Source organism: Sciurus vulgaris (genome assembly GCF_902686455.1).
Source record: "Sciurus vulgaris genome assembly, chromosome: 16".
Lineage (NCBI taxonomy): Eukaryota > Metazoa > Chordata > Mammalia > Rodentia > Sciuridae > Sciurus > Sciurus vulgaris.
The window spans coordinates 3,414,133-3,441,569 of record NC_136477.1 but is presented as its reverse complement, the minus strand read 5'-3'; the positions used below and the strand labels follow the sequence as shown (position 1 = coordinate 3,441,569).

At 63.1% G+C, this 27,437-nt stretch overlaps 1 protein-coding gene across 1 annotated transcript in view; it reads right to left on the bottom strand.

Moving 5' to 3' along the window:
* Positions 1–27,437, bottom strand: part of KDM4B (lysine demethylase 4B) — a 116,202-nt gene that overhangs the window by 30,928 nt on the left and 57,837 nt on the right. The window contains 3 exon segments of the mRNA XM_079116302.1: positions 12,216–12,353; positions 16,457–16,560; positions 20,367–20,416. Coding sequence (XP_078972428.1) covers positions 12,216–12,353; positions 16,457–16,560; positions 20,367–20,416 — 292 coding nt within the window.

The following is a 27,437-nucleotide window of genomic DNA, read 5'->3' as shown; positions in this document are numbered from 1 at the left end:
AAGGAGCAGCTGGCACAGGCCTATCTGCAGCAGGGACAGGGCTGCTGGGAACACGGACCCAAACGTGTCCCGCGAATTCTGAAGAGTAAGTGTCGGCACCCGAGAAGGACACGGCAGGAGAGGGCGTGGCCCTGGGGAGGGGTCACAGCCTGTGGTGCAGGCACAGGGGCAAGGGCCACAGAGCTGTGGCCTGGCTTCCCTCAGAAGGTTCTAGAAAGTGAGACCCTAAGGCGAGCACAAAGGTGGTGTCCTCCTTAGGAAGCAGCCAGCCACTGCCAGAGCCTGCTGGCTGGGCTAGGGCAGAGAGCAAGCGTGCTCAGGTCTGCGTGAGCAGCTGCGGGGGCAGCCCTCACCCAGGTCTGGAGCCGCCCTGCTCCAAGGCCACCTGGGAGGAGCGCGGGCAGCGGGAAGCAGGGGCCTCAGCAGAAACCTCGGGCGCCCAGGGAGAGCAGCCAATAGGCAAGTCGCATCATTCTCATTCAGGACCTGCCCACAGCTCAGGACCCCCACCAGCCCTCCAGGCTCCAACCCTCTGGGACACATGTTCTCATCAAGACCTGTTGCAGTTACTAGGTTGACCGTTTTCTCTGGTCCCCAGCTGGACAGTCCCCACCAGCACTGTGACAGAGATGGATAGCCCATGAGGAGAGTGTGCCCAACTCACTCATTTCTGATGGAGAAATTGGACCTGAAGGGGGAAGGCAGTCTGAGTGGCCCTTGCTGACCTGCCTGTGTCCAGGGCCCGACGTAGGCACCTTGGGCAGTTCAGATGCCTGCCACCCCGGCACCTGGGTGCAGAGCCCAGGGCAGTCCAACCCCACCCCACCCCATCTAAACCTGTGCAGCCTGACCCAGCCTGACCCAGTCCAGTCCAGTGCTGTCTAACTCAGGCTGGTCCAGTCTGGCCTAGAACAATGCAATCTAGAGCAGTCCAGTCCAGTGCAGCCAGCCCACTCCAGTTTGGTCCAGCCCAGGGCAACCCATCTAACAGTCCAATCTAGGCCAGCGGCCGGCAGGCACTGCTGATCCCATGAGTAGCGTGTCACCCGCTGGGGACAGATAAAGCAGCAGTGTGAGACTCGGGCTGGGGGTCCACCTGGGGCACAGTGCCTGCCACCTGGATCTCTGCCCCAAGATGGCCCTGCCTTGGCCCAGCTTCTGTGTGTGGCTGCCGTCCTCTGCAGGCCCTCTGTTCCTGCCCCCCCCCCCCGGGCTCCCTGCCGCCTCACCCCAGCGGTGCTGCCTGTGGACAGAGGTCGCCCCCTCGGCACCTGCGGTGCTGCGGCACCAGAGGCCCCTGAGCGGGCATCCCCCAGCCAGCCTCCAGGGCCTCTCAGTCACGTGCGAGGGGCACCCCAGGAAGAAGGGACGCTGGGGCCTCTGACAGCAGAGGAGCAGCGCTGCCCCACAGCCAGGAGGCGGCGGGCGGCTGAGCCGTCGCCCCGCACGGCCCAGCAGCACCCTTACACCCTGAAGAAGCACGGCCACCATCCAGCCTCTGCGGGCAGACCCAGGGAGTGGCAGAGGGCAGGAAGGGCTAGCAGGGTGCCAGTGGGACTGTTCCAGGGCAGAGACGCTCTTCCCTGCATCTGCGCTCTGGCTACAAACGCAGTAGGGTCCAATGACGAGCGAACTCTCTTCAACAGGACAAAGAATTCCTCAAACACCACCACGCACCTTTCAACTGTCAGAACAACGAGCTCGGAGCCAGTGGCTCCCGAGGCTCCGGGGCAGGCCCAGTGCCCTGTCTGGCCTGCTCCGGTCTCTCTGAACAAAGCTTCATTGGCACTGGGCCGCCCGTGTGCTCGTGGTCATTGGACCCTGCTGTGGTTTGCAGTCACGACAGTCACAGGGATGCTGGGCACAGCGGAGGCCACAGCCATGAGGAGAGCCACCCGCACCAGCTCCAGAGTGCTGCCGTCGTCCACAGGCGTGTCCTTCAGGACACTCACAGCAGCCCCATTTTGAAGAGTGCGGGCCCACGCGCTTCCCTGTAGGGAGTGTCCGAGCCTCTGATTCCAGCTGGGAAGTGGCCTTAGGTCCTGTCACCCAAGGTCACCACCTTCCACACCACCAGCCACTCACAGTGGAAGAATGCCAACTCCAGAACCCCTGGCGGTGAAAGAGGCCATGCCCCCCACGGGGCAGGGAGGGGCCAGGGCGCAGGAAGGGGCACGTGCAGGAGAGCCCAGGTGCAGGGCTCCAGGCTGCACCCCTGCCACTCGGGCCACACAGGCCCAACGTGGGGCCCCGACGTCAGTCTACGTGGGCCTCAGAGGGGGTTGTCACAGACCCTTAGGAAAGGCCCTGCGGCCAGAGATCACCAGGCCAGGGCTCAGCACACAGCATGCCATTCACACGTGACAAGCAGGAGATTCATGACCACTGAGCCCAGGGGCCCAGAGCTGGTCTAAGTGCCTCTGCCTCTGGTTCGCCCTGTCACTTGGTGCCTGGACACTAAGCCAAAGAGCTGGGGGCAGCATGGCTGTCACCCAGCCCAGGAAGACTGATGATCACACAGCCCAACATCCAGGACCAGGTCTCGAGAAGCCACTGCCAAGTTCCGAGGAAAATGAGCAACCAGGGCGGGGCTGGGGGGTCCCTGCCAGTTGAGCACAGCAGGGCCCACGGCCGCAGCCAGAAGGCAGCGTCTTTCCAAAGCATGGAGGGTGTCAGGGCAGCGACTGGCAGACCAGACGGAGCCACCGACCGCCCTCGCTCGTGCCCTGCCTTCCCCAGGCCGCGAGCCACGTGGAGGGGCAGATGAGGGAGCCAGCGGGCCCACCAGGGGACAGGGTTCGTCTTCGCCATGCACACTCCAGGGCTGTCACACAAAGCGAACGGCCTTGGCAGGGTGACCACAGACACCCAGCGAGCCGCAGAGGGTCCCACCACTTGTCACCTCAGGGCACCCTGCCAAGCCAGGGAGCCAGGGAGGGCAGCAGGCTGCTGTGGGAAGGGGCAGCCTCAAGCGACCATGGAGCCAGGGTGGGCACGGCCTGCGCTTGCATGTGGACCATCCTGCAGCCCCAGATGCGGAGCCCGGGGGGGCTGGCCACAGGCAGAAGGACGGGGCTCTGCATCTCAGATCCAGCGCCTGCGTGGCACCTGGAAGAGGGGCAGGGAGCTCTCTGGGGTCCCTCAGTAAGGGCCGAGCTCCCACGGGACTCCGCCTGCTGACTTAACCGCCTCCAGCGTCCATCTCCTACACCCACCAGCGTGGGGTGGGGCTGAGGCTGCAGACCCTCCTCAGGGATGCGCTGCTGGGACGGCAAGGGGAGCGCCTGGAGATGCAGCCTGCACCGCCTGCGGCCCCAGCTGTGCTGCAGAAATCGGCCTCCGAAAGCCGCAACAACCGAGGAGGTCACTGAGACTGCGCACCACCGGTCTCCTGTGAGGCCTGTAGGAGACCAGTGGCGGGTGGGCCGCCAGGCTGTCTCGACACCGCCTGCTGGGCCCGCCCCAGCGCCCTTGGGCAGGCGCCGCCCACTGCTCCCCAGACTCGCCCGCGTGGGCAGTCTCCAGTGGAGGGCACCCAGTGCTGACCAACCCTCGGGCCCCAAAGGCTGAGATCTAAGGAGCCCAGGGAGGAGGTGGCAGGGCCAGGGCGCCCTCACTGCGCCTCCCACAGGAGGACCCGGGCCAGCGAGGGACACGAGCAGAGCTTTCCAGAGCAGTCACACAGCCCTAAGGAAACGGGAAGGTGGCAGCCACCCACCTGTGGCCCTGGCACCCGCGGTCACACGCACTGCAGCTCAGGGTCCACTGTGGTGAGTGCTCCACACCCCTCCATGGTCACGGCACATTTGGGAACGTGTTCCCCAGGGAACCTCGGGCTCCTCACCCTTCTTCCAAGTCATGTAATATTCCCCGGCCCGCTGGCATCACACATGCAGTCACAGAGGCCTCCAGGCTCCTGTGGTGGGGGAGCCACGTCCACATGGCCGCAGGGGCCCTTGGTTACCACTGGGCACCGCCCCCGTGGTGGCCTGCTCCTGCCACTTTGCCCCCCTCCTCCATGCCTGCACCCTGGACAAAAAGCTCTAGGCTCCTCAGCCTCCTCTCAGGAGCAGAGGGCATGTCTTGCACCAGGCAGGGTGGCCCCACGTTCCACCTGCCAAAGAGCTCACAGCAGGAGCCAAGAGCTGGGCTGCGGGGAGCCCCCGAGCCCCTGAGCTTGAGGGGCCCAGGAACGCCCCTCAGAGGCGAGCCCGCTCCGCCGTGCCGGGCTGGCCCTGCTCTGCTCTGCTCCCTGAGCCTCGGCCCTCCCCAGAGGCCTCTGGGGTCCCGGGAGCACATGGCCCGCTCCTGCTGCCTGGCACAGTGAGGGGCCTGCACACCTCACTGAGTGGACTGGGGGCCCCGCTGGACTCTGACCTGGGGACAGTGTATGCCCACGCCTGCACCTGCTGGGGGCCCTGGGGACAGTCTTGTTCCTAAAGCATGTGGCAGGTTGGGGGCTCTGGTCCTGACCCTTCCAGCAGAGATGGCCAGGCCCCCTGGCGCTGGGCGCCCTGATCGTGGGGGTGTGGCCTGCTGCCGGCAGCGTCTGACTGCCCCGCTTCCCCACTTCCGCAGCATCAGTCAGAGGCCATCTCGTTTCAAAGCACTGAACAGATAGTAGAATTTGCTCATGTAAAATGCAAAGTGGGCGAGAGGAGTTACAGCCACCAGCCTGAGGAGAGAATCATTAAATGCAGTTCAATAAAATCATCAGCCCAAAGAGCGCCTGACCGCGGGGCCCCTCACGAGCTTGTCAGCCGCGCCAGCTCCCAGCCTGCGGGTGCGGGAACCAGGGCAGAACATCGAGGACACTGCCTAAGCGGGAGGCGGGGAGAGAACCGCTGCCAGGACCCGTGTGCGGCCCCTGCGCCCCGCCCAGCGCCCACGAGCGCAACGAGCGTGGGAGCCAAGGCTGCACTCCGGCTGACTCGCCGTCACCCCGACGGGACAGGTCCAGACCCCTCCGGGTTCCCACCGAACACGTGCCCGTCACAGCAGCGCCACCACAGAGCTCCTGAGGAGGCTCGGGTCTCGGTCTACACCGCCTGGGGTCACGAGCACTCCAGACACAGCTGGTGTCCAGGTGGGCTGAGGCCCAGCAGGAACACGGTGTAACACGGGCACAGCCTGGCCCACGCATCTCTCCAACAGACTGGCCTCCTAGGTCCCCCACGGCATACCCTGATCCTCGCTGAAATGCCCAGTGTCCCCCCAACACCCAAGAGGAAACTGACCTCCTGGGGCAGGTGGACCTGGACCCAGCCACCCTCCCCAACTGCACCAGGCTCCTCCCCAGGGACTCTGGACACCTTCTGCTCCTGCGCCTGCCATCCTCTCCCCTGGCAGGGCAGCTTGCTTGGGAGTGGGGTCTTCAGGGATGGGACTAGTTAGGCTGAGGCCACGCCAATGCCTACGTCCTGCTGAGGAGAGGAGAGGACACCGGGCAGATGAGGCCAGGCGAGTGCCGCAGTCGCAAAGCCTCAGGGAGCAGGGAGACCCTCCCTGGAGCCCCACACAGACGCGGCCTCAGCCCCAGGCCCCCAGGAAGGTCTGGGAGCTCCCTCATTTCAGAGCCTAGATGTGGCCTGGCAAAGGGCAGCACCCACTCCGGCCTCCTCCCTGGGCCACTGGCTGCCACTACCCGGCCAGCCCTGCCCATGGCCACTTCCCAGGGCCAGAAGCCCTTCTTGTCCTTTACTCCTCTCCACCTCTGGACCCCACTGCCTGACCATTGGCTTGTTCAGGGGAAGCAAATGTGCTGCTTACCTGCCACATCCGGCTGGACACCAGGCACTGGGCTCCCGGGCACAGGGAAGAGGCCACGCCTACCAGTGGAAGGCTGGGAGTTGTGAAAAGATGTCGCCCCTGCTTCTCATGTAATCACCAGGCCACAGAGAGGGCTGATGCCAACCAGTCAGTTAGGAAGCGCTGGAAAGTCGGCGCTTCACCAGTGAAACAACCAGGTGCGATCCTGGGGCTCAGCCCTGGCTGGGGCCGGCAACACACGGGCCTCCTGCACAGGCCACCAACCTTGCCCGGCTAGCAGGGAAGACTGCCATGCACCTGTCGGTCCTGGGAGCAGCAGACAGGCGCTCGCCCGGCCAGGCAGGCCCAACGCCCCTGCCCCTTCTGCCGCTGCGTGTCTCCACGGGCTCCTGCCTCCCTTTGCCTGTAAGATGAGGATGACCCCATGGCAGTGGACCCTGTGTTCCCTTGGAAGGTACACCCGGAGCCCCATTTTTCCAAGGGGAAGCAGGCATGGGGTGCTGGCTTGCGCAGGGCTGCACGGTGTGCAGGCACAGACCCAGGCACAGCCCCATGCCCTCACCGCGGGGGGTCCTGCACGTGCAGCGAGGCCCAGGGACCATCGGCACAGTGGGGAGGGGGCACAGACATGGCCACGAGTCTGCGGCAGGGCCAGGCAGAAGGCCCGAGTGAGAAGGCTGCAGCCCCGGGCACTGCAGCCAGGGCAGGCCCCCCGTCCCGAGCGCGGCCTGCTGCAGACCAGGCCTCCGAGGCACCCCAGGCTCACAGTGGCACACTCAGCGCCGAGCCAGTGCCCACACCAGGCTCCTCGCCAGGCCACAGCGCCCAGCACAGCCAAGACCCAGCCGTCCACACAGGACAGCAGGAAGGCCGGACGCAGCTCAGCCCCACGGTCCCACCACATGACCACCAGCCCTGCCCAGAAAAGACCCTGGGTCCTGCACAGGTGTGACCACAGCTCTCTGAGAAGCCTTCCTAAACAGGGGAACTTAACTGGGGTAACTGCCCCCAGGGAACACAGTGACGGGGACATGTGTGGTTGTCACATGCTCCTGGCCTGCAGAGTGGGGAGGCCAGGGATGCCACCAGAGAAGCACCTGGCTGAGTGGTAGTGCTGGGTTGCGAGTGCAGGACCTGCGGGGGACGTTTTGCTCCCCCCCCCCCACGTTCCTGCGCACCTCTGGACACCAGGCGCTCCCACCGCGAGGGCCTGGAGGCCGGGGGGTGACAGGGACCATGCCGGCAGGAGTGCAGGGAGAACATATTTCACGAAGCAACAGTAGCATCCCTCACGCACCAGGCCTGTGAGGCCATGAATCAGGGGGTTAGTGAGGCGGAGACGGCAGACCTGAGCCCGCACGTGGGTCCCGCCCAGGCCCGATCCCGCCACCCTCCACCCAGCCTTCTGCCAACTCCCTCCTGGGCCGCGGGTTAATCACCCAGAGCAGGCAGCGTCATTACCAAGCAGAAGACACACAGTCCTCCGAGCACAAGCAATTTGCTCCCATTTTGCTGTAATTGAGCTCATGGCACCCGGGCTGCTGAGGGGCCAGCTGCTGCCAGCCTGGATGTGGGGGCGGGGTCACGGGGAGCCTAGTGGACCACCTCCTGGGATCCGAGTCCCCTCTCCTCACCCCAAATTCAGCTGAGCTCCTCCCTGCTGGCCCTGAGTGCAGAGGCTCCAGGCTGCGCGCTCAGCAGGCAGTGACCTCGATGCTGGGAAGAGCAGCCGAGCGCAGGGTCCCCGGCCGTGCCAGGCAGGCTCTAAACCCCATCAGCTCTCCACCGAGCGGCCCTCAGGGCACTGTGAAGTCCTGGGCTCCTGACGAGGCCCGTGCGTGCCCAGCACCTGCCCAGCGGCTCTGGCTGTGCCGCTAACCTACGTGGCACGCAGTCTCGTAGCCTGATTCTCGGCCAGACGGAAACAGTGGGCACGTGCACACCACCCTTGAGGAGCAGGAGCGCCTCTCGACCCCGCGAGCCACCCCTGCAAGGCCTGCCATCCGCACACGTGCCAGGCAGCTCCCTCTGGGAATCAGGCGGCCCCTTGGTGGCTGTGGCTGCCCAGCGGGTGAGCCAGGACACAGCAAGGTCCGAGACGCCTGGGCTGGGCCCTGTGGACGTGACCCGCAGGACCACTCTCCTCTGTCCTTGCAAGGGTGCCAGGCAAGACCTGCACGTCCCCCAGGTGCCCGCGCCACAGAGTCTGGCGAGCGCGGAGCAGGGTCTATGATTTTTTTAATCACCTGGACCTTCCAGGGTTTACGGGGACAGTGAACTCTCAGGTAACAGGAGTGTCCTGGGGGCGTGGCCAGCGGTTCTTGGAACTCTCCCACCATCGCACTTAGAACATCCTCATCACCCAGAGGAAGTTGCGTCCCCAGGAGCAGCTAGCCCTGCACCTGCAGGCCCACATCCTGTCTTTGGACGCTCCTGTGCTGGACGCCTCCTGTCACCGGGTCACATGCTGTGGCCTTGCGTGTGTGGCCCTCCATCCACACTGCAGCCGCCACCTCACTCCTGCTCTGGCTGCGTGGGAGGCAGCAGTGGCCGTGTCTCCTTCACTGTGCCTGTTCAGATTCCTGCTCACGGGTGGGCAGGGCTGGCAGCAGCGCCCCAAGGACACTGCCGTGCTGGGGGTCCTGCCCCAGGGACGCTGGGCTATGATGGGGACGTGTGGTGTCACGACTGGCGTCCTGGCCTGGAGTGGATGGAGGCCGGGGACACTGCTCAGCACCACGCAGGGCCCAGGATGCCACCCCAGGGAAACTCTGGGCCCAGCGTCCAGAGGGCTGAAGGCAGAGAGCCGTGGTCAGACCCCAGAGCCAGTGTTCGAGGGATGGTGCACTCCTTCCTATTTGCCCGCCCACTCCTGCAACAGCTCAGGTACCCCTTCTGCAGCCAGGAAGCTCAGAGTCACTTGAGGTGGCCAGCCACAGGGGGAGACCAAGCACCCAGCTCTGGGGGAGGGCTGGGTGGGCCCTGGTAGGCAGGTGCAGACAGCTGCAGACCTCCTGCCACCTGAGCACCACATAGACAGGCAGGGAGGCCCAGGCCTGCACCACAGCTGGGACAGGAAAAGCGCCACCGAGGAGCCTGTTACCCTGCGTGTGGCTCAGCACTCTGCCTCTAGCACCAGCCTGGCCCTCCTGGCTCTTGAGCCCTGCCTGCACCAAGCCAGGGCAGGGAAGGGCTGTGGCTGCCTGTGCGTGTGGCCAGCCAGACAAGCCCAGCCAATGGTGCTGGCCAGAGGCTGTGAGGCACGCCACCGCCCAGGGAAGTGTGCCTTTCTCAGGGACTTCACGGCTAGGAGGGCCCTTGGGGACCCACTGGCACAGGGCCGCCTCCTACCACTGTTGGGCAGTCAGGGATGCGTAGCTGGGGGTGGTAGCACACGCTGCAGCCAGGTCAGCCTGCTGGGTGCCCAGGCCTAATCTTAGGCCCATCTGGAACATCCAAAGGCAGTGGGGTCAGCTTGGGTGTGTGGGGAGCGGTCAGGCCACCCTGCTGAAGGGGCAGCACTCTAGGCTGGGGCTGGGAGCAGGAGGGGCTGCTCAGTGGCCACCTGGCCAGAGTCCAGGCTGGCATGCAGGGCCAGGGTGGAGACACACTCTGTACGGCCAGAGAGCGTGTGCAGTGGGAACTGGCACCCTTGGAGCCAGAGAATGAGCAGCCTGTCCAGGGCAGGGACCGCAGGATGGACGGCGAGCCACCTTGGGGATGTGAAATCTGGGTCCCATTTAACTGTCACAGGCCACATGTCTTTGGATGCCCCTCCCGATCCTTAAAAATGTGAAGCTCGGGCCTGCTCTGTAGCCTGGACAAGGCCAGCCTCCTGGCCCTAGCCCTGGGCCCTGACTGCAGCCCTGCCCAGATGCTTCAGTTACAGAGGCCGGTCGAGCACAGGACAGTGGAGTCCATTGACAAGGACACGTTGGGAAGGACCCTGGGGACTGGAAGAAGGTGAGCTGGCCACCAGGTGAAACAGCCTCCAAGATGCAGGACAGGGACTCCCCCGACCAATGCGGGGAAGCCGCTGGTGCCGACGCAGCTCGGCACACGAAGCCCCGGGGCAGGTCCTGCGGTAGGGTGGGCCCACTCGGCCTCACCCCAGCTGTCCCTGCCCTCGCCTCCTGCTTCTCAGTGTGAAGGGCACACTGGCCTTTTCAGCCTCCGGAGGGAGCAACAAGCTGGGCCCCTGTTCTGGGCCACAGCCACCTCCCTTCCCTGGTGGGCCTGGCCCTACCAGGTGCCTGGGCAGGGGCGGCACGGCTGGGGGCCGGGGAGGGGGCGCAGCACCTGGACACGGTCCCCAGCCCCAGCTTGCTCAGAGCGCTGCGCACCGCTTGCTCAGTAATTTCACGCTACGCCGCCCGACAATGTAAGCGTGGAGGCCCCGTCTCAAGCTGCATGTCCCAAATGTCACTAGTCTGTGAACACATGGCTGAATCCAAAATTGCTTTTGATATCTGGGCAGTCCCCACTGCGGTCTCAGCTCCGGCAGCACCTCCAGACGAGCCCAGGCCAGCTCACGGCTCAATTGTTGTAGGCCAGCCACAGCTCAGGCGGGTCCGGGCCAACCAAGGTGTCCTGCAGCAACGCCACGCACACACAGCCACACTCCCTGTCCACAGAACCACAGGCCTGGGATGTTTGCTCCTTTGCAGAAGAAGAATCCTGACTTGCGATCTCTCTTCTCTCAAAGATCAGCCAGCCACCATGCTCTGAGCTGGACCCTAGGCGTGTCTCAGGCCTCCTCCCAACTGGCCCGCTTCCTTCCTGACCCGCACCCGGGCTGGGTGCAGCTCTGTGGTGAGCGCCTGCCCAGCACGCACAAGGACCCAGGTTTCATCCCCAGGAATGCCAAAACCACACAACCAAAACTACAACAGCAAAAAACTACAGCACAAGAATGAACATGGAAAATCAAATAACCAGAAAAATAGAGAAGTCACTTCACGCAGGCCGGCATCGCCCGCGGGAACGCAGCACCGGACACGCTGCAGCACTGGCGTTCTCGCGGCCGTGTTCACAGGAAAGAAGCAGGTCAGATTCATCTCGGGACACATTTTGTTTAACCCAATATATCCAGAAACGCCAGTCTGCGTGGCCATGTGGACAAGGGCGTGCAAGGTGTGTCAGAACTACATATCTTTTCGGAACTGGGGATGGACCCAGGGGTGCTCCACCATTGAGCCCTTTTGATTTTTGATTTTTTGAGGCAGGGTCTCACTGAGTTGCTGAAGTTGGCCTTGAACTTGGGATTCTCCTGCCTCAGCCTTCCCTGTCAACTCTGAGACAGGCATGGTTGTCATCCTCAGTCCCAGACACCTAGCAGGCATCTCGCCAGTGTAGTGCCAGAGCCACAATGGCGAAGGTCTGGGGTCTAGAGCATGCTGTGCCACCTGGGTCTGGCCCATGACCTCCCCTCACCCTGCACCTCCATCTGGATCTGGGGAAAATCCAGTTTGCCCCAGTTCTGGCTCCTCTTGGCCCTGGAGGAACCACAAGGTTCTACACTTGGAGGCTGGCAGGGTGCAGGTCTGCTCTTGGCAGTGAGGGGCCCAGAAGAAGAAGAGCACCAGAGTCGGGGCCAATGCCCTGGGCCGGGCTGGAGAAGGGCACGCGTGGCTTCCCGGACGCGTGGCTAGACAGGCAGCGACAGGCTGCAGGGATGGTCCTGGGAGGAGCCAAGCCAACAGCCCCCTGCTGCTTCCTCTGGGGTTCGGTCAGGTTTTCTGAGCCAGCGCTCACGAGCCCTTGCATACCCACTGGCATCTGAACCCCGAGGCCCCACCCCACAGCAGCAGCTCTGAGGATGTCCCAAGGGTGGCCTCGCACGGCCTCCAGCCTGTAAGCGCCACACAGACAGTGCACGCAGGGACAGCATGTGAAGGGTCAGCTTTGGGAATGAACACTCAGTTCAGATGTCACACCTGTTGGTCATCATCAGCCCCAGACCAGGAGCACAGATGACCAGGAAGAACCGCTGAACTTGCTCTTCACCAGGCCAGCAAGAGGAGCTGGGGCTGGTCCTGGCCATCACCCAGAGCTGCCACAGGAGGGCCCCACCAGGGATGGGAAGGCAGAGGCCTAAAGAGTGCGCCTCAGCCTCGCAGCTCTCCCAAGTGAATTGCCAACTGCAATAAAGCCCCCATCCAGACTGGACCATGAGGACACCCAGGGCCAGCACACCATGCCACCAGGCTGGGAAGCTGGGAGCGGAACCCGCTGCAGACCCACCGCACCGCCTGTCCCCTCCCTCGTGTGCAAGTTAGGAAGCCTCTGGGCATCGCTCTCTGAGGACCCCAGAGGCTGAGCCTGGCTGAGCAGCTGGGCCCAGGCCGAGCACATGCAGCTGCCTAGGAGCCCCGGGCCCTGGCGACAGAGGCAGGGCTGGGCCTTCCTGCTTCCCGAGGCCCTCGCACAACATCTGCAGCACCTACCTGAGTGGCTACTTTGCCGTAATCGATCCACCGCAGGGTGGCAAAATTGGTAGATTCTGCACAGTTGAAGCCGTGATTGAATCCAGCATGGTAGCCATAGGGAAACGTGATCATGAATTCCCCAGCCTCCTGCGTGATCTAAGGAGGGAAAGGGGCACAGGTGAGAAGGGAGGCGGGCAGAGGAGGGGCAGGCCAGTGACGCAGGAACAAGGCCACCAGGAGCCACTGGCAAGCAGAGCAGGGGCATGGGCTGCAGGAGTTCCCAGCCTGTGCCCAGAGCGCCCAGCTGAGGAGCCAGTGGGGTCTGCAGGGTCAGGGAGCTCTGGAGCCAAGGCGCCTGCCCAGCCCCCAGAGCAGGGTCACGGCTGTGCCACCAGCACTGCAGCTCGCTGTGGCCAGCCAGCTCCGCCCCCCAGCACCCTCCCCCACCCCACTGTGCACCGCAGCTGGGCACTTAGGCAGTGCCTCTGCCTCAAAGGGGGCTGCGGCACAGCCACGGCCATGTGTCCCCATGTGGTGGGGCTGGAGTGAAGCGAACAGCACTGGTGGCAGTGGCAGAGCCACTGAAAAGGGACAGGGCACCTGGGGGACTGTACTACCCCTGTACAAGAAGGAGTGACCTGTAGCAAGTCACTGTTGGGCCCAGAATCTCCCATCATGCCCTCAAGTGGCTCTGCATGAGGCCAACAGGGTCACAGAAACCAGCGTGAAGCAGTGGTCACCTCTGCAGAATGGTCTGCTGTGCCCAGGTCCAGTTCCAAGGCCTGGATAGACTGTCCATCTATGACAGACCCAGACTGAGAGCTGGCCTGAGTGTGGCCTGGGTGGGGCTGCAGTGACCCAGACTCAGGCTCCAGAACAGACTCCTGAGGCCTGGAGGAGGGGACTGCCGGCCAGTGGGGGCCACACCTCATGCCAGGCCACCCCTTCCCTCCCAGGGTGGGGACGGTGGATGACCCCCAACCCCACCCTGCTGCCAGCGGCTCCTCCCCTTGGTGAAGCACTTTGGAAGGCGGTGTCAGGGGACGGACAACAGGTAACAGTGGAGTTGGCCCCCACTGGCCGAGGCGCGGGGCTCGCAGGGCACTTCTCAGACGCAGGGACCCAGGCTTGGAGGGGAGGTGGCTCTGAGGTCCAGCAGATTCCTCCTGGCCTGTTCATACGCGGTAGGCCATGGGGCATGCCCGAGCCTGGTGCAACCCAGGCCCCTCAGAGGAAAGGGGCTTCCGGCGGCCAGGCAGGACCCGCACCCTCCAGGCAATCCCACCCAGGCGTGCTCTGCCACTCAGGTCTCGCTGGCTCTCCAGGTGCACGGGCGCCAAGCTGTGGTGTTCAACAGGGGTCGTGCTGGCACCCCCGCCACGGGCACCAAGAGTGCCCCTCCTCCTGGGTCGAGGGGTGGTGAGCCTACATCACTGCTGTCTGCCCCTCCCTGCTGATGGCCGTGTGGGCCACTTCCAGCTTCGGGCTCCAGTGAGGAAGCCACCAGGAACATCCCTGTGTGAGGTTCCCTGCAGACGTGGGTCCATCTCGGCATTGGTGGGCGCAGAGGGCACTGGTGGGCCTGGGCCCGTGCTCCCTGGAGAGGGTGCCCAGGGCTCACCAGCACCTGCGGCCCCACTGAGGCCCTGCTGTGCCTCTGGGAGGCCAGGGCAACGTGTCTGCTGGCCTGCGCGTCCACGCTAGGGCCTCTAGCCTCCGCCCTGCCTGCACAGCACTGCTGCCTCCTGGCTGCTGCGGGCTTGCAGGTATTCTCAGGCTGCAAATCGCCTTTGCTCCCCCGCGAGGCGAGCAAAAATGGCCGGATTCATCTGAGTGGCCAGAAGTCGAAGGCCTGGCAGGGTAGGGGTAGCAGAGATGAGCTTTGTCTTCCCAAAGCAGCCGCCGCATCAAGCGTCAATCAAGACCACACAGCTTGGGGGAGGAGCCAGTCCTTGAGAACACCGTGATATTTTTTCTTTTCAAATAATTAATTGCACCAATCATGGGAGTCAGTGTGCATTAAGTCATATTTTTAAATTTCTGTCCATGCGGCAGTCTCATGCAGCAGGATGAAGTGTTGGCAGAAAACAGGGAAAGGACATGCCGGTGTCGCAGAGAGCCCGCAAGCTCCCACACAGCCAAGAGCCCTGGGCCCGCCTCTGCCACCTCAGTCAGAGCTGCACGTAGCAGAGCACGCAAGACAAGGCTCGGACTTTAAAAACGCAATTACTGGCAAGGCGCAGTGGTGCACAGCTGTCATCCCAGTGTCTGGGAGGCTGAGGCAGGAGGACCATGAGTTCAAGGCCAGCTTCAACAACTTAGAGAGGCCCTAAGCAACTCAGTAGATGCTGTCTCTAAGTAAAATATAAAAAAAGGGCTGGGATGTGGCTCAGCGGTTAAGGTCCCTGGGTTCAACCCCCGGTAACTAAATAAATTAATAATAAAAATGCAGTGACCGCACTCCCAGCCACTGGAGCTGACCCAGAGAGCCTGCTGTCTCTCTCACAGGTGGGACAGCGTGGGCAGAAGCAGGCCTGCAGGCTCCCGATGCAGCACACACAGGAAGCTGCCAGACTTGGGCCTTCCCGGGTACAGCAGGGTAGCAGGGACTCCGCCACACCAAGTGTGAAAGCCCAGACAAGAGGGGGCTGGCAGGGAGGAGCCAGGCTCGGGTGGACACTGCGGCCTGTCTGCCCAACAAGCCCTCCCTGAACCAAGGTCAGGACAGCATGTGCTGGTGCAGACACCGAGAACTTGCTCCTGTCGAAACATCCACATCCTGGGGGCTACAACCAGGCCCACAAGGTCTGTTCCTGTGTCACGCTGTCAGCATTCACTGTACAGTACAGCAGCAGGCCGTCAGTGGGGACGGGCACCGGCAGGAGCCCGGGGCCGGAGTCCGCCGAGGCTCTCGCCGACTAGGCGAGGAAGTCGCGGCAGACTACAGGACACACGCCTTGAATTATTAAGAAGCTCGACTTCGATCTGCTTTTCCTTCTAGAAGTAAACACCAGGACAAAGACTCCTAAGTGGAGTGTGGGAGTCGTCGTTTGAAGGGTGCCAGGAATCCAGAGGAGGGACCACGCTGCTCTCAAAAGCAGGGTGTGCGGCTCGTCGGCCACTTGGGAGGGGCTGCTCCTGCCAGCTGGATGGGCACAGACGCCCGGCCCCACAGGCCACGCCCAGGCCACCAGGCCGGGAGCAAGGGAGAGGCTGTGGTGTGTGGCAGGTCACCACCTGCCATCTAGACCCCACGGTGGAGACAGGACGGCACACTCTGGACGCACCTGCAGGAGGACCAGCGCTGCTCCCTTCTGTGAGCACAGCCGTCCTCCAACTGCAGGTCTCTTGGTGATGACCCCATTGAGACCACAGAAAAGAGGGAGTGGAACCTGCATCCCTCAGGACGCACCCGCTACACCCCGCTCAGTGCACACCACTGGGGGCTGGGAGCGGCCGTCCCCTGCCGACGCATATGCTGAGAGCGGGCAGCCAGGGCCTCGTCAAGTCGCCAGATCCCCAGAGGCCCGCCTCGCCTGCCAGGCCATAGTGCACATGCCTCCCACCTGGACGACCTGGAGACACAGGCCTGGCCTGGCCTTCCCACAAAGGCCTGTCCTGGACACCTGCTGCTGAGCCTCCAGGCCAGGCACACCGCATGCTCCCCTGGGGATGCCAGAGCTCCCTGATCGGACTGAGGTGTCTGTCACCTGGGTGCCTAGAGCGCTGCCCTCTGGCACCCAGCCATCCACTGCTGAGCCTCCTGGCACCTCCAGCCTCACAGCCTCTGCGAGGATGAGTGGCAGCCTTGGGAGCAGCAGGCTGCACGCCAGTCAGACCTTTCATTTCTAAGCAGCGTGCTTCCTCGCCAAGACTGGCTGAGGCGGCCACGCCGCAGGGCCCAGAGGAGGTGCGGCCTGGGCAGTGCACCTGAGGCCGGGAGGGCTGCCCTGGGCTTCTGTGGTGGCTTCCACAGGTCCACAGCAGGTCCTTGCCTTTCCATTCTGTACCCCACTGCAGCCTGGCCAAGGGACTGTGGGGCAACACTCAGGCAGTGGGGCAGCACCAGCCCAGACCCCGCTTGATTCACCCTTCCTCCCCCGCCATCTCACCTCCAGCGGGGCTTGGTGGCCAATTTCAGGGACAACTTGCCACCCCTGGACCTTCTCAGGGTCAAGCCTGTCTCCTTGGGCATTTCAGCCACTGGGCCCAGGTCCCCAGCCCCCTCCCCACATAGGTGTCTCCCAGCCCGTACGCACCCGGCTGAACGGAATCCCGTACTTCTTCAGGATGATGGGCGAGATGAGGGTCATCTTGTGCCGAAGGAAGGCGTCACAGCCCTGCGAGCTCCCCGGGAAGAATCCTGGTGTGAGAGACCAGGGTCAGCCTGAAGGCTGTGGCTGGCTGGGATGCCGTAGCCACAGTCAGGCCTCAGGGCCAGGGCCACCACCGGAGGGCAGGAAGTGAGCAGGACCCGCACACGGCACTGGGCTCTGCTGAGGGGATGGCAGGGTCCCAGCTGGCAGTAGGCCGCCAGGAGCAGCCCAGAGTCCCTCCCTGTGGAAGGAGCAGGTTCCATACTTGGGTTCTTCCTGGAAAAACTGCTGTGCCGCTGTCGCCATGGACACAGCCCCTGTGTGACCCCAGAGTGCAGACTGAGAGCGAGACAGGAGTGGCCGCCCTCGCTGGGAGCCAGGCCTCCTTTAAGGGCAGAACCAGCAACCAGCCCGACACAGCCCAAGGAGAAGACCCTGGTGCACACCAGGTCCTGGGCACTCCTGCCCGGCCCCCCCTCACCACTGAGTAGGGGAGGGAACCACAGGTACCCACCCACAGCCCCCAGGCCGGGGGAGAACCAACCCTCCATCTCTTCGGCACGGGAAAGGGAGGCCTGATTCCTGCTCAGGTGCTTCCCGCCCGAGCAGACTCCTGCTGCAGAAGGCTGCGTTCCGCCAGGAACCAGCATCGCCCCGCAGGCCCCAGGCGGCACCCAGCCACTGCCTGAGGCTCAGGGAAGGGTGTCCCGAGCCTCCAGACAGCAAGTCCTGGCTGTGGCCCAGCGTCCCCAGGAGCCCAACACCAGGTGGAGCACACGGCCCGCTGCGGAAGGGACACCCCAAAGGAAGCCCAGGCTGCTCTCGCGGGCTGAGCCACGCTCCCCAGAGCCAGCACAGCAGACACATTTGCAGCTCCAAGTCAGGGCGGGCAGCACGTGGGGACCGGCTGCTCCACACTCAGGTGCTTTCTGCTCTGCCCCAGTGCATGGCAGGAAGATGGCTGCTGGCCTCGGCATCTGCCCAAGAGAAGAGGCCAAAGAAGTGGACACAGACGGGACAGGGAGGACCAGGCAAAAGCTGCTCCCTCGTCCAAGCTGTCTGCCACAGTGCTGGCCTGTCCATCCCAGCCACACCCCCACAAGGGGAGACCAGGCTGCCGTTCAGATCCAAGAGTGGGAGGTGAGGGGGGTCGTGGCAGACACAGCTCACAGTGTCCACTCCCTCCAGGACAGATCTGCAACCATTGCCAGCCTGGACCTGGGACCCTGGCCTCCTGGCCAGCACACACCCCAGGGGTAGATGATCAGAGAGGGCACCCAGTGTGTGCACATGGGCACTGGCCAGGTGGCAGCGTGAAGCCTCCAGGAACCTTGTGCTGGCAGAGGCACCGAGAGCACAAAGACACAATGGCAGGTTCTGGAAGGTGCACCGGATCCCTGGACCAGAAACTCTCCTCCTCGCTGAAAGCATTTCAATTAGAGTTACGACCGCCTGCCACCCGGCTGCCGGCCGCGCGGCAGTTTCCTCTTTTAATGCGCGGTTTAAGTGGCGCTCATTAAAGCTCTAATAAAGGCACACATTTTAAGTGATTAGCACCAAAAATGCGCCAACACATCAAAGCTCTGCTCTCTCCGAGGCCCACACGCCCCACGAGCCCTAGGGCTCAGCCCTTCACTCTCTATACTAATCGTGAACCCATCTCATCCTCTCCACCACTGAGCCCGTGCCACGCGCCCCCAGGACACGGGAGGGTCCAGGCCAGGCAGCGGGCTGGCACCTGAAGGGCCTGCCTTCCTCCGCCTCCACCCTCCGGGGTTGACAGCCAAGGTCTTCTCCCGAATTCTGGCAGCTGCTCCACCCTGCTGAGGAGTGACAGGCCGAGCCCCGGCTTCCCAGGACCTGATGGGAAGCCCCACGTGGAAGCGTCCTCCTTCCTGGCTGGACCCCACCCGCCTCCCCAAGCCCTGTGTGTCTAGACAGGACTTGCCACCAGGTCCCAGGTTTGGCTGTGGGGGAGCAAGAAGGGACGTGTGTGCCAGGATCGGCAGGGGCCTTCTGCGAGTGCCCAGCTGAAGCCTCTGGTCAGCCTTTGCTCTTCTAACATGAACTGCAAATTGAGTGGGAAGGACTGGGATGTGGCCGGTGGTCTAGATGGCACGGGGGAGGTGGGAGAGAGGAGCTTGAGCAAGCTGCGCCTGGGGGATCCGGTCGCCAGAGAGCTGGGCTCACCGCTCTGGATGTTTCACGAGTTCACGAGGAGGCCCCAGGTATCCACGCCTCAGTCCCCCAAACCAATGTCCTTTTGTGAGGCTCTGAGGTGGGGTCACCCTGTGACCTGGGGTCCAGGGTAACCACAGGGTTTCTCACGAGAGAAGGAAGGAGGGCCAGAGTCAGAGAACCTGGGAGACACTGTGCTACTGGCTCTGGAGCTGGAGAAGGACTGTCCCTGGGGCCTCAGGAGCTGGAGGAAGGGGACGCAGACTCTCCCTGGGCCTCAGGAGGCCCAGCCTGCCGTACCTGACCTAAGACTCCTGACCTTCAGAACCGCAGGTAAGTGTGTGCTACTTAAGGCCAGCAAGCAGCAGCAGCCCATTAGGGAGACTAATGGGGAAACGGTCTCATACTTTTAAATTAAAATTATACTTTTTAAAAAACGCAATAGGATTCACAGTGGGTTGGCCCTCTGCTGTGGCTGCATCACTGCAGAACCCCAGTGGGAGGCGGCAGGCTGCCGGGACCAGGTGTGGCAACCCACAGGAACCAGGTCCCAGGCCCACCAGGCCCACCTTCCCCAGCAGGCCTCCCTCCAACCCGAACTGTGTCTTTCAGTCAGTGGACACCTGTGTGCCTCCTCTAGGACAGGACGTCCACCTGCCCGCTGCCCAGGAAGGGCCCTCCTGGTCTCTAGGCAGCTCCTTGGCAGAGGGTCCTTGTTGCCCCTCACCCTCTCATGTGTCCCAGGCTACCCCCATGTGGCCCCAAGGCCGCCTGCAGGGCCAGCAGGGGGTTGGCCGCTCTGCTGCTTGACAGGACAGGACCAGGCAGAGGCCGCTGCAGCAGCTGGGCTCGCTGCTCTGAGGCTGGAACTCCTGTCCCAATGGGGCAGCAGGAAGAGGTGGGGCCTGGGAGGCCTTTAGGTCTCCTGAAAGGGACTGAGCCCCTGCACACAGAGGACAGGCAGCAGGGGTCACCTGCGAGGAGCAGCGCTCACCAGACCCCATGGTTGCTAGGGGTCTGATCTCCAAACCCCAGCCTCCAAGACAGGGTGCAACACGACGAGTCAGGCAGGATGCTGGCTCCAGCAACCCGTCAGACAGGGCCAGGCTGGCCAGGCTCTGAGGAGCCATCTGAGGGCAGGAAACAAACGTGGGTTGGACCGAGAGGGCGGGCTCCTGGTGGGGAGCTGCTGGGGCCCTGCTCCCTCCACCCGCCCAGGAGCCTTGGACAGCAGAGCTGCAGGCCTCCCTGCCACGCCAGCCAGGCACGTCCAGCTCTTCCCCAGCTGCCCACAACCAAAAGCCCCTCAGACAAGTGCTCTGATGAGAATGCAGGCCAGAGGTGTGGGCAGCAAGGATGTCTGCAGGGCACAGCTCAGCACCAGGATGACAGGCCAGGCCAGGGAGCTGCCAGCTCAACCAGACCTGCAGCCAGAGATGGGCTCGCGTGGGCAGGTCTGGGAGGACGTGGGAACACACTGTCTTCCCACCTGCAGGAGCCGGCCAGGCCCCAGGCTCTGGCTAAGAACCGGAAAACAGGACAAGAGACTAAACACCAGGCTAGGGATGTGGTTCTGGTCCCCAGAGAGAAAGGAAATGAAGACCAGGACACCAGGGTCTTGAGGCACGTCACTGCCGCCCCCAGCCCCGCACACTCCCGTGGCGCAGACACCTACCGATGGCCAGCCGCTCCAGGCGCTTGCCGTGCTCCGGGGGAATGGCATACCTGCGAGAGAAGGGAGGCAGGTCAGAGGCAGAGTGGCCGACATGGGCAGTGGGCAGTAGGCAGGGGAGGCGGCAGGATGGACTCCCTGCAACGGGGGAGGGCGGGCGAGGGCAGAACCCAAAGGCTGGCGACAGCAGCGGCAAGTGCCAGGAGCGGGAATGTCCCTGGGTAAGTGGCACGACACCCTGCTGAGGACAGAGCAGCCAAGACAAGCCCCATGGGAGCTCTGCCTCCAGCGGCAGGCTCGCCCACACCAGCAGCTCCCCGCCCACGAACCGGCAGGGAGAAGAGGCCTCAGGGAGGAGAAGCGCTGTGGCCACCACTCCACAAGCGCTCTCTCACACGGTTCCCATCGCAAAGACCACGAGGCTCCATCGTCAACAAGAAAGACGTAGGGGGTTTGCAAACAGATGCGGTGGGTGACAGGCCACCTGAGCTGCGAGCAAGAGCTGGCGAGGCCGCCAGGGACATGCCAGCAGCCTCAGCCTGGCAGGGATGGGCATGCAGCCCTTCCCACGGCCTCGCACAGAACCGCGGCCCCGCTGCCCACCACCAGGCCTCTGTGGCTCACGCTGGAGGTGTCCTGGCCTGTGGGGTGGAGGCCAGGACGCTGCTCAGCACCCCGCAGGACCTAGGATGCCACCCCAGAGGAGGGCCTGGGCCAAGAGACCCCCCTAGAGTAGCACCACCAGCATCTGGAGTGGAGCCGGTAGGAGGGCGCGCAGCAGATGCCCACCTGCTGGCCCCTCCAAGCGAGGCTCAGAGTATTTTCCTAATAAGATTAAAAGGGTTGGGGAGGAAATAAGGCACACGTCAGGTCTTCACTAATCTAAACAGGATACAGAAATTAATTTCTGGGCACATTCCCAGGGCCCCTGCCTGGTGTGACCCAGGCACCTTCAACTCCATTGTTCCAGAATTTTCCATTGTCTGGACAAAGTGGAGGTTATTCCTTCTTAAATGGCCTTTTATCATTTACGTAAAGATGATAAAAGTTAATCCCAATCCAAACACCTTTGTGGGACTGGCGCCCCCACCCCCACCCAGGAAAGGAAACGTCCATGCCTTCTGGGAAGAGCTGGAGGATGGGAAGGAACTAATTTATGGCTCCAAGGCTGTGATGATTAATGCAATATCCCCAGTCTACAATGCTGCTTTCACTTAATTACCGCCTGTAATTGGGAGTTGTAAAGATAAGATTAATTGAATCTGGTGGATGTTAAAAGTTTAATACGTTGGAACGCGGCTCCTCTGTTATCAGGAAGCACAGACGGCGGGACGCTGGCCAGTGCTGGGAAGAGCAGCCCCTGGAGAGGGCGCAGAGCTCCTGGACAGCAGGCACGCAGCCTCGGAGCTCTGGCCCGCGCGTCAAGGCCCGGGAGCCAGCTGCACCCCCGCACCTACAAGGACCTAGCGATGGCCCAGGGCTGTAGAGAGGAGGGACAAAGGATCTGCGGCCCACCCAACCCAAGGGCCCAGGTCCTCAGGGACACAGGCGCTGGGCACTGCCTGGCCGACCACCCAGAGGAGGAGCAGTGCTCTGAGTGCCACCTGCCTCAAGGTCGGGGGTAGCTCCAGGTGGCCACGAGGCTGGGCCCGCCTTCCCACCTTTGCTGCCTGGTGCCCTGGGAGCCCAGGGTGCTGAGGGCTCAGGTGGCCAGGTCAGATCCCGGGAGGGAGCAGGGTGAGCATGGTGGGGAAGGGCAGCCACAGCCGGTCCCACGGGCCGCCCGGCCCAGACAGAGCACACTGCTGTCACCACAGCCCACGCCTGGTGCCACGCTGGGGCACCCCTGACACTCAGCTTTGGCTCTGGAGGAGGAAAACAGGGAAAAGTGGCTATTTGGGTTGAAAACGTCTGTTCGCTGAACCTCGAGGCAGAAGCAGCATCTGTCTGGCTATTAGCAAGCAATTTCTTGGGGCTGTAAAACAAGTTGGTTTTACTGGTCACCGACGCAGGGAGGCAGTTTGTCTCCCTCCCTGGGAGCTCAGTCCCCACCACAAGGTCAAACTTCATGACCAAGATCAATCGCTTTGCCCGCCTGTGGCCCTGGGTGGCCTCTCTGGACGCAGCAGCCCCAACTGTGCAGCAAAGGACTCCTGCACATTTTCCTGGACAGGTGTCCTCCCAGGTCCCCTCCCACACCTCCTAGGGATGTGTCCAGGTCGGCCCTGGACAGAAGCTGGTGCCCACACTGGGTTGCTACAGGCTCATCCCTGATCCACCCACCAGAGCCTGGTCTCACCTCCCTCCCTCCCCGCCTGAGTCCTGCGGGCATGGCAGTCCCCACGCAGCCTGTGTCCCCTGGCTCCTCTGCCCCTCCAGGGCTGGCCTCATCTCATTCTCCACAGCCCGGGAGGCCAGACCCTTCTGGACCACATGGGCCCCTGTGCTCCTCCCTCCGGGACCTTCTGGGACACATCCCTGGGATGGGACCCTCAGTGTGATGGAGTCTTCCATGAGCCAGGCTCTGCAAGGCTGAGAGGCTGTCCTGGGCTGCCCCTGCAGGACCAGGGAAGGGCAGGCACAGCGACTGCAGGGCGTCTTCAGGGCAGGGCGAGTGGTCACTCACTGGGACTGTCTCCGCAGCCATCCCGCCCTGGGGCCTGTCTCTGTGTTTTTAAAAGCCCTCCAGTCTGTGCCTCCCCCACCTTCTTGGTTTTGAGCAGAGCCCTTCTGGAGCTCTAGGTGATACCAGCCCACAATCAACTCTGTGTCCCCGGCCGCGCTGTAAGCAGTCTCCCTGGCAACTGCTCCAGGTGACCCTGCACTGGCCCATGGGCTGCAGCAAGCTCCATAGCCCTGAGCTGAACATCGCGGTGTGGCCACGGAGCCCAGGGAGGCACATCCAGGGATGGCGGGGCAGATACCCCTTTTGGAAACCTTCTTAGACAAGGTGTCAGGCGTGAGGCATATAGGGAAAGGCAGGCCCAGATGTGGCCACCCTTTAGTTAGGGACCCACAAAACAGTAGGTTAGAGTTCCAGAGGCCACAGGGAAGCACAATGGTAGCGGCAAAAGGATCAGCTCTGGACGGAAGGTTCTGGAAGGTAACAACATCCCAAGTCTGGGAGACAGGAGATGGACAGCCTGGGGAAGATGGTGGTCACAGGCTCATGCTTTCCTGACCTCTCCTCCCTTCCTCAAGGCACACTGAGTAGCCAGTGCCACCCCTCCAATGACTGCCACCCCAGGAAGGCAAAGCAGGAACACGGCCCAGGGAGGATGACGGGCTGGAGCGACAGGACGGGGCAGGGACCACAGCGCACTCTCTGGCTGTGCTGGGAACAGGCCAAGTCCAGGCTGGCAGCAAAGCCACCCTGGGCACCTCGCACACGGCCCTGGGGGTACACAGGCTTCCATCCACGTGGCCCCTGGCTGATCAAAAAGGACCCCAGAGCTCAGGGCATTGGGAGGCCAGGGTTCCGTCGTGGCTCCTTGGCCACACAGACAGACAGACAGACAACGAGGGAATGTCTGGCAGCTGGGCAGCGCAGTGGAGAGGCTCCCTGTGGCTGCAAGGCTGAGTCGCCGCCTCTGGCCTGGGATGGGCCGCATCGCCTCACGCTGGCCAGCCAGGAAGAGCTTCCCGTGCGCGGAGAAGCCTATTAATAGTGTAATTTTCGTGGTGTTTTGTTTATTCCCCTGGAATGGCTTGATGGATGTGAATAATTATCAGACTATAAAAGCCAGCAAATGTGCTATTTTCTATCGCTCTAAATCATCAAACAAATAAAGTGTGAAACAGCATTTTTGAATATAATTTTCCCCTCTAATGGCTTAGAATTATTATCAAGAACAATGAAAATAAATAAGCAAATGCCTTGTGAGTTAAAAATTAAATGAGTGTGTCACGAAGAGGAACACAGGCTGTCCTGGGGAAGAGGGGTCTGCCCTCGAGCGCACCACCCCATCACGTCCCCTGCTGCAGGGCCTTGACGGAACTCTGCTGAGGGGGTGCTGGGCTCGCCTCCTGGTGGGGGACCCGAGGCCCTGGAGAGGGGTAGGCTGGAGTTCTGGGCAGGGACATGACGTGGCAAGATGACATCGCTGAACTCAGACACTGCAGCACCCCAAGGGTCTGCCGTGGATATGGCAGTGACATTGGACCTTGGAAACCAACGCAGGCTGGGTTCTGACTGAAGCCAGGTCAGCCCGTGTGGTCTCTACCCTCCTCTCCCCGGCCAGAGGGGCTGCTACCTTGAGGTCAGCAGGAGACCACAGCCCTGGGGCAAGGCCTGTGAACTGGGGCCTTGGCCCTTTGCCACCCCACAGTCCCTGCAGCTAGGCTAGCCTGAAGCCCAGGGACAGGAGCCCACCACATCAGCATGGCTGTTCCTAAGACCTGTGTGACCTTCTGCCAGTGAAAACAGCCTGGCAGCTCCCAGCATCAGGAGGCCCCTGGCAACCAGGTGCCAGTGCTAACAGGCATGGCCTCGTGCCTCCTCTGCCAAGGACAAGGTCAGAACAGGTCCAGGCAGAAGCCCCGCGGGATGCCAGTTGAGCCGCACGCGCTGGAGAGCCGGGCGGTGAACTTCACAGTGTCCGCACCACACCGGCAGACGGCCCCTCCCTCCCCACGGCCATCACAGACGAGGGGCCAGCAGGCGGAGCACGCACCTGACAGGCATGATGAGGTCCTACCGTGGCCTGGGACTCAGTGGGGTGGTTCCAGCAGGACCACCGTCCGGTCCCACTCTTGAAGACCCAGGCAACCACCTGCAAGCCCAGCTGCTGGGACTCCACCTCCTGCCAGGCCAGGCCCAGCTCTGCTTGGGCCCTCCACCCCCAGAGCAGAAGCTAGGGCAGCACAGTCCCACGAACCAGGGACGGCGCCTCAGCCAGGTGCCCTGAGATGGGCAACTCCAGCAAGGCAGGGACATTGGCCTCAGGAGAGCTATTCACACACCGGCCAGCACTGTGGACACCATGGGCAGACCACAGTCTGTCCTAGCAGCTGGCTCAGTGCTATGGCCACATGTGGCATGCAGGTGTCCTCTGGGCCTCCTCAGGTTTACCCAGCCCCCCCCCAGAGGAGCCTGAAGCCCCGGGGAGTGTCGGTCACCCGGCACCCAGGGGAAAGGTGCCAGCCCTGCTGCCTCCGCGCTTCCTCCTCACACTGAGGCCAGCACGGCCGAGGTGGCCCCACCCACCTGCACGCTGTGGCGGATGAGCGGAGGGATGAGCGAGCAGGAAACCACCACCAACAGACAAGCGCACGGCACGCGGCAGGCCAGTCTCCCACGGAGGTGAGTCCTAAATAAAGTACCCCCACAGGGCTGGGGTGCAGCTCAGTGGTGAGCAATTACCCAGCAAGTGCCAGCCCCTGGGCCCTAGCCCAGCACAGCAAATAGACAAATAAAACAAAACACCCAGGGTCACACCAACAGCCCAAACAAGTAAAACCTATATAGAATTTCAAGCCACTCAATACAAAATCCTCAGCCAGCCATGCCTGGGAGGGAAGGCCAGAGGGGCATCGGGAAGGCCGCAGCCTGCCACCAGCTCCACACCACGGACGGAGCCAGGCACACCAGGAGGAAGAGAGCCTAGGCCAGCGACTCCAAGGGAGCTCACCTCAGTCTGCCTGCCGAGCAAGCCTGAGCACCAGCGCAGGCCCAACGAGGGGGCAGAGGTCCAAGCCCACGGAAGGGCTCGTCCACTGCAGAGCACTCACAGGCCACAGGCTGCTCGGGCCAGCCCCTGGCAGGGGTCTGAAGCAGGAGCCCCTCCCAGGGACAGGCGGGCGGTAGACAGGAGGGTGCCCCAGCTGTGCACACCCAGCTCTGCTCCCGGAAGCCGTGGCACTGTGGGGGCAGCTGCTGCACGGAGGAAGCACGTCCAAGCACCCCTGGCCTGCAGTCAAGTCCAGGGGTGGCCAGAGGAGGAACCGGAGCCTCCCTGTGGCAGGGATGAGGGCAGGACGGTCACCGAGGCAGCACAAGGCGACTGCGGCAGGAGCACGGCAGCCTGTCACCTTGGCTGGTGGGAGAAAGAGTGATGCCCACGTCTCTCCAGGAGGAGGGGGACCCGCGGGTGGCCGCAGGTGGGTGGAGGTGGGGAGACCTCAGAAATCACCCAAGAGGGCAGCAGCTCCAGGGCCAGGACAGATGGGCAGCCCTGGCAGCACCAGGGCACCCCAGAGCCCAAGCCCAGCTGGGAGGGCCAAGGGAGAGCAGCCAGCCCCCCAGCCCCCCAGGAGGAGGCCGCAGGCGGGGAGGCAGGCGTGAGGGGGCGGCGGGCTCCAGCTCCTGTATGCACCACCCGCCTGACAGCAGATCCCCTCGGGGCCGGCACAGGACGACACCTGCCCCGCGTCTGCCACAAGATCCCACCTCCCTGCTGAGAGCCAGTCCTGCAGACAGTTGTCTCTAGCGGGAGACCCCACCAGACTGACACCTGCAGGGGCCTGTCTCCAGGGAACAGCCCTCCTCTGCCACGGTGGTTCATCGCCAACGGATCGCTCCCGAGACAACAGGCGGCGGGAGTGGGTATCTCACAGGGCAGTACCAATGACCTCAAAGAACGACACTGTCATCATACACTGCGCTGGCCTGTGGTGCACAGGGCATCAGCTGGACCATGGGGCTGGGGGTGTCCAGACACTGGCTGCTCTGCAGGCCACAGGCGCTGGCTGCACACTGCCCTGCCCCCTTATTCGAGAGGAGAACACAGGCCGGGTCGGGGCTCCACTAAATACTGAACAGGAGGAATCTGGTCCACCCCACTTTAGGCCACAGGTATTCTTACTACAGGACAAGAGTGGCCGTGTTCTCCCTGCCACCCCCCAGGACAGTGAGCGTACCCTCATGGGAAGGTCTGAAAGGCAGGCACCCAGGGACAAGTATCTGCAGTCAGGGCTGGAAAAAGGCCTCCTGCCGCCAGCACGGAGGGGACCATGTGCTGGGACACAGCGTCACCAAAAACCCCACTTTGTGTACACAGCAGCCTCGAGGCCCTTGTGGGAGTGGCCTGGATCCAGCTCACAAAGCCAGCAGGAGGGGCCTCTGAGCGCCCGGCC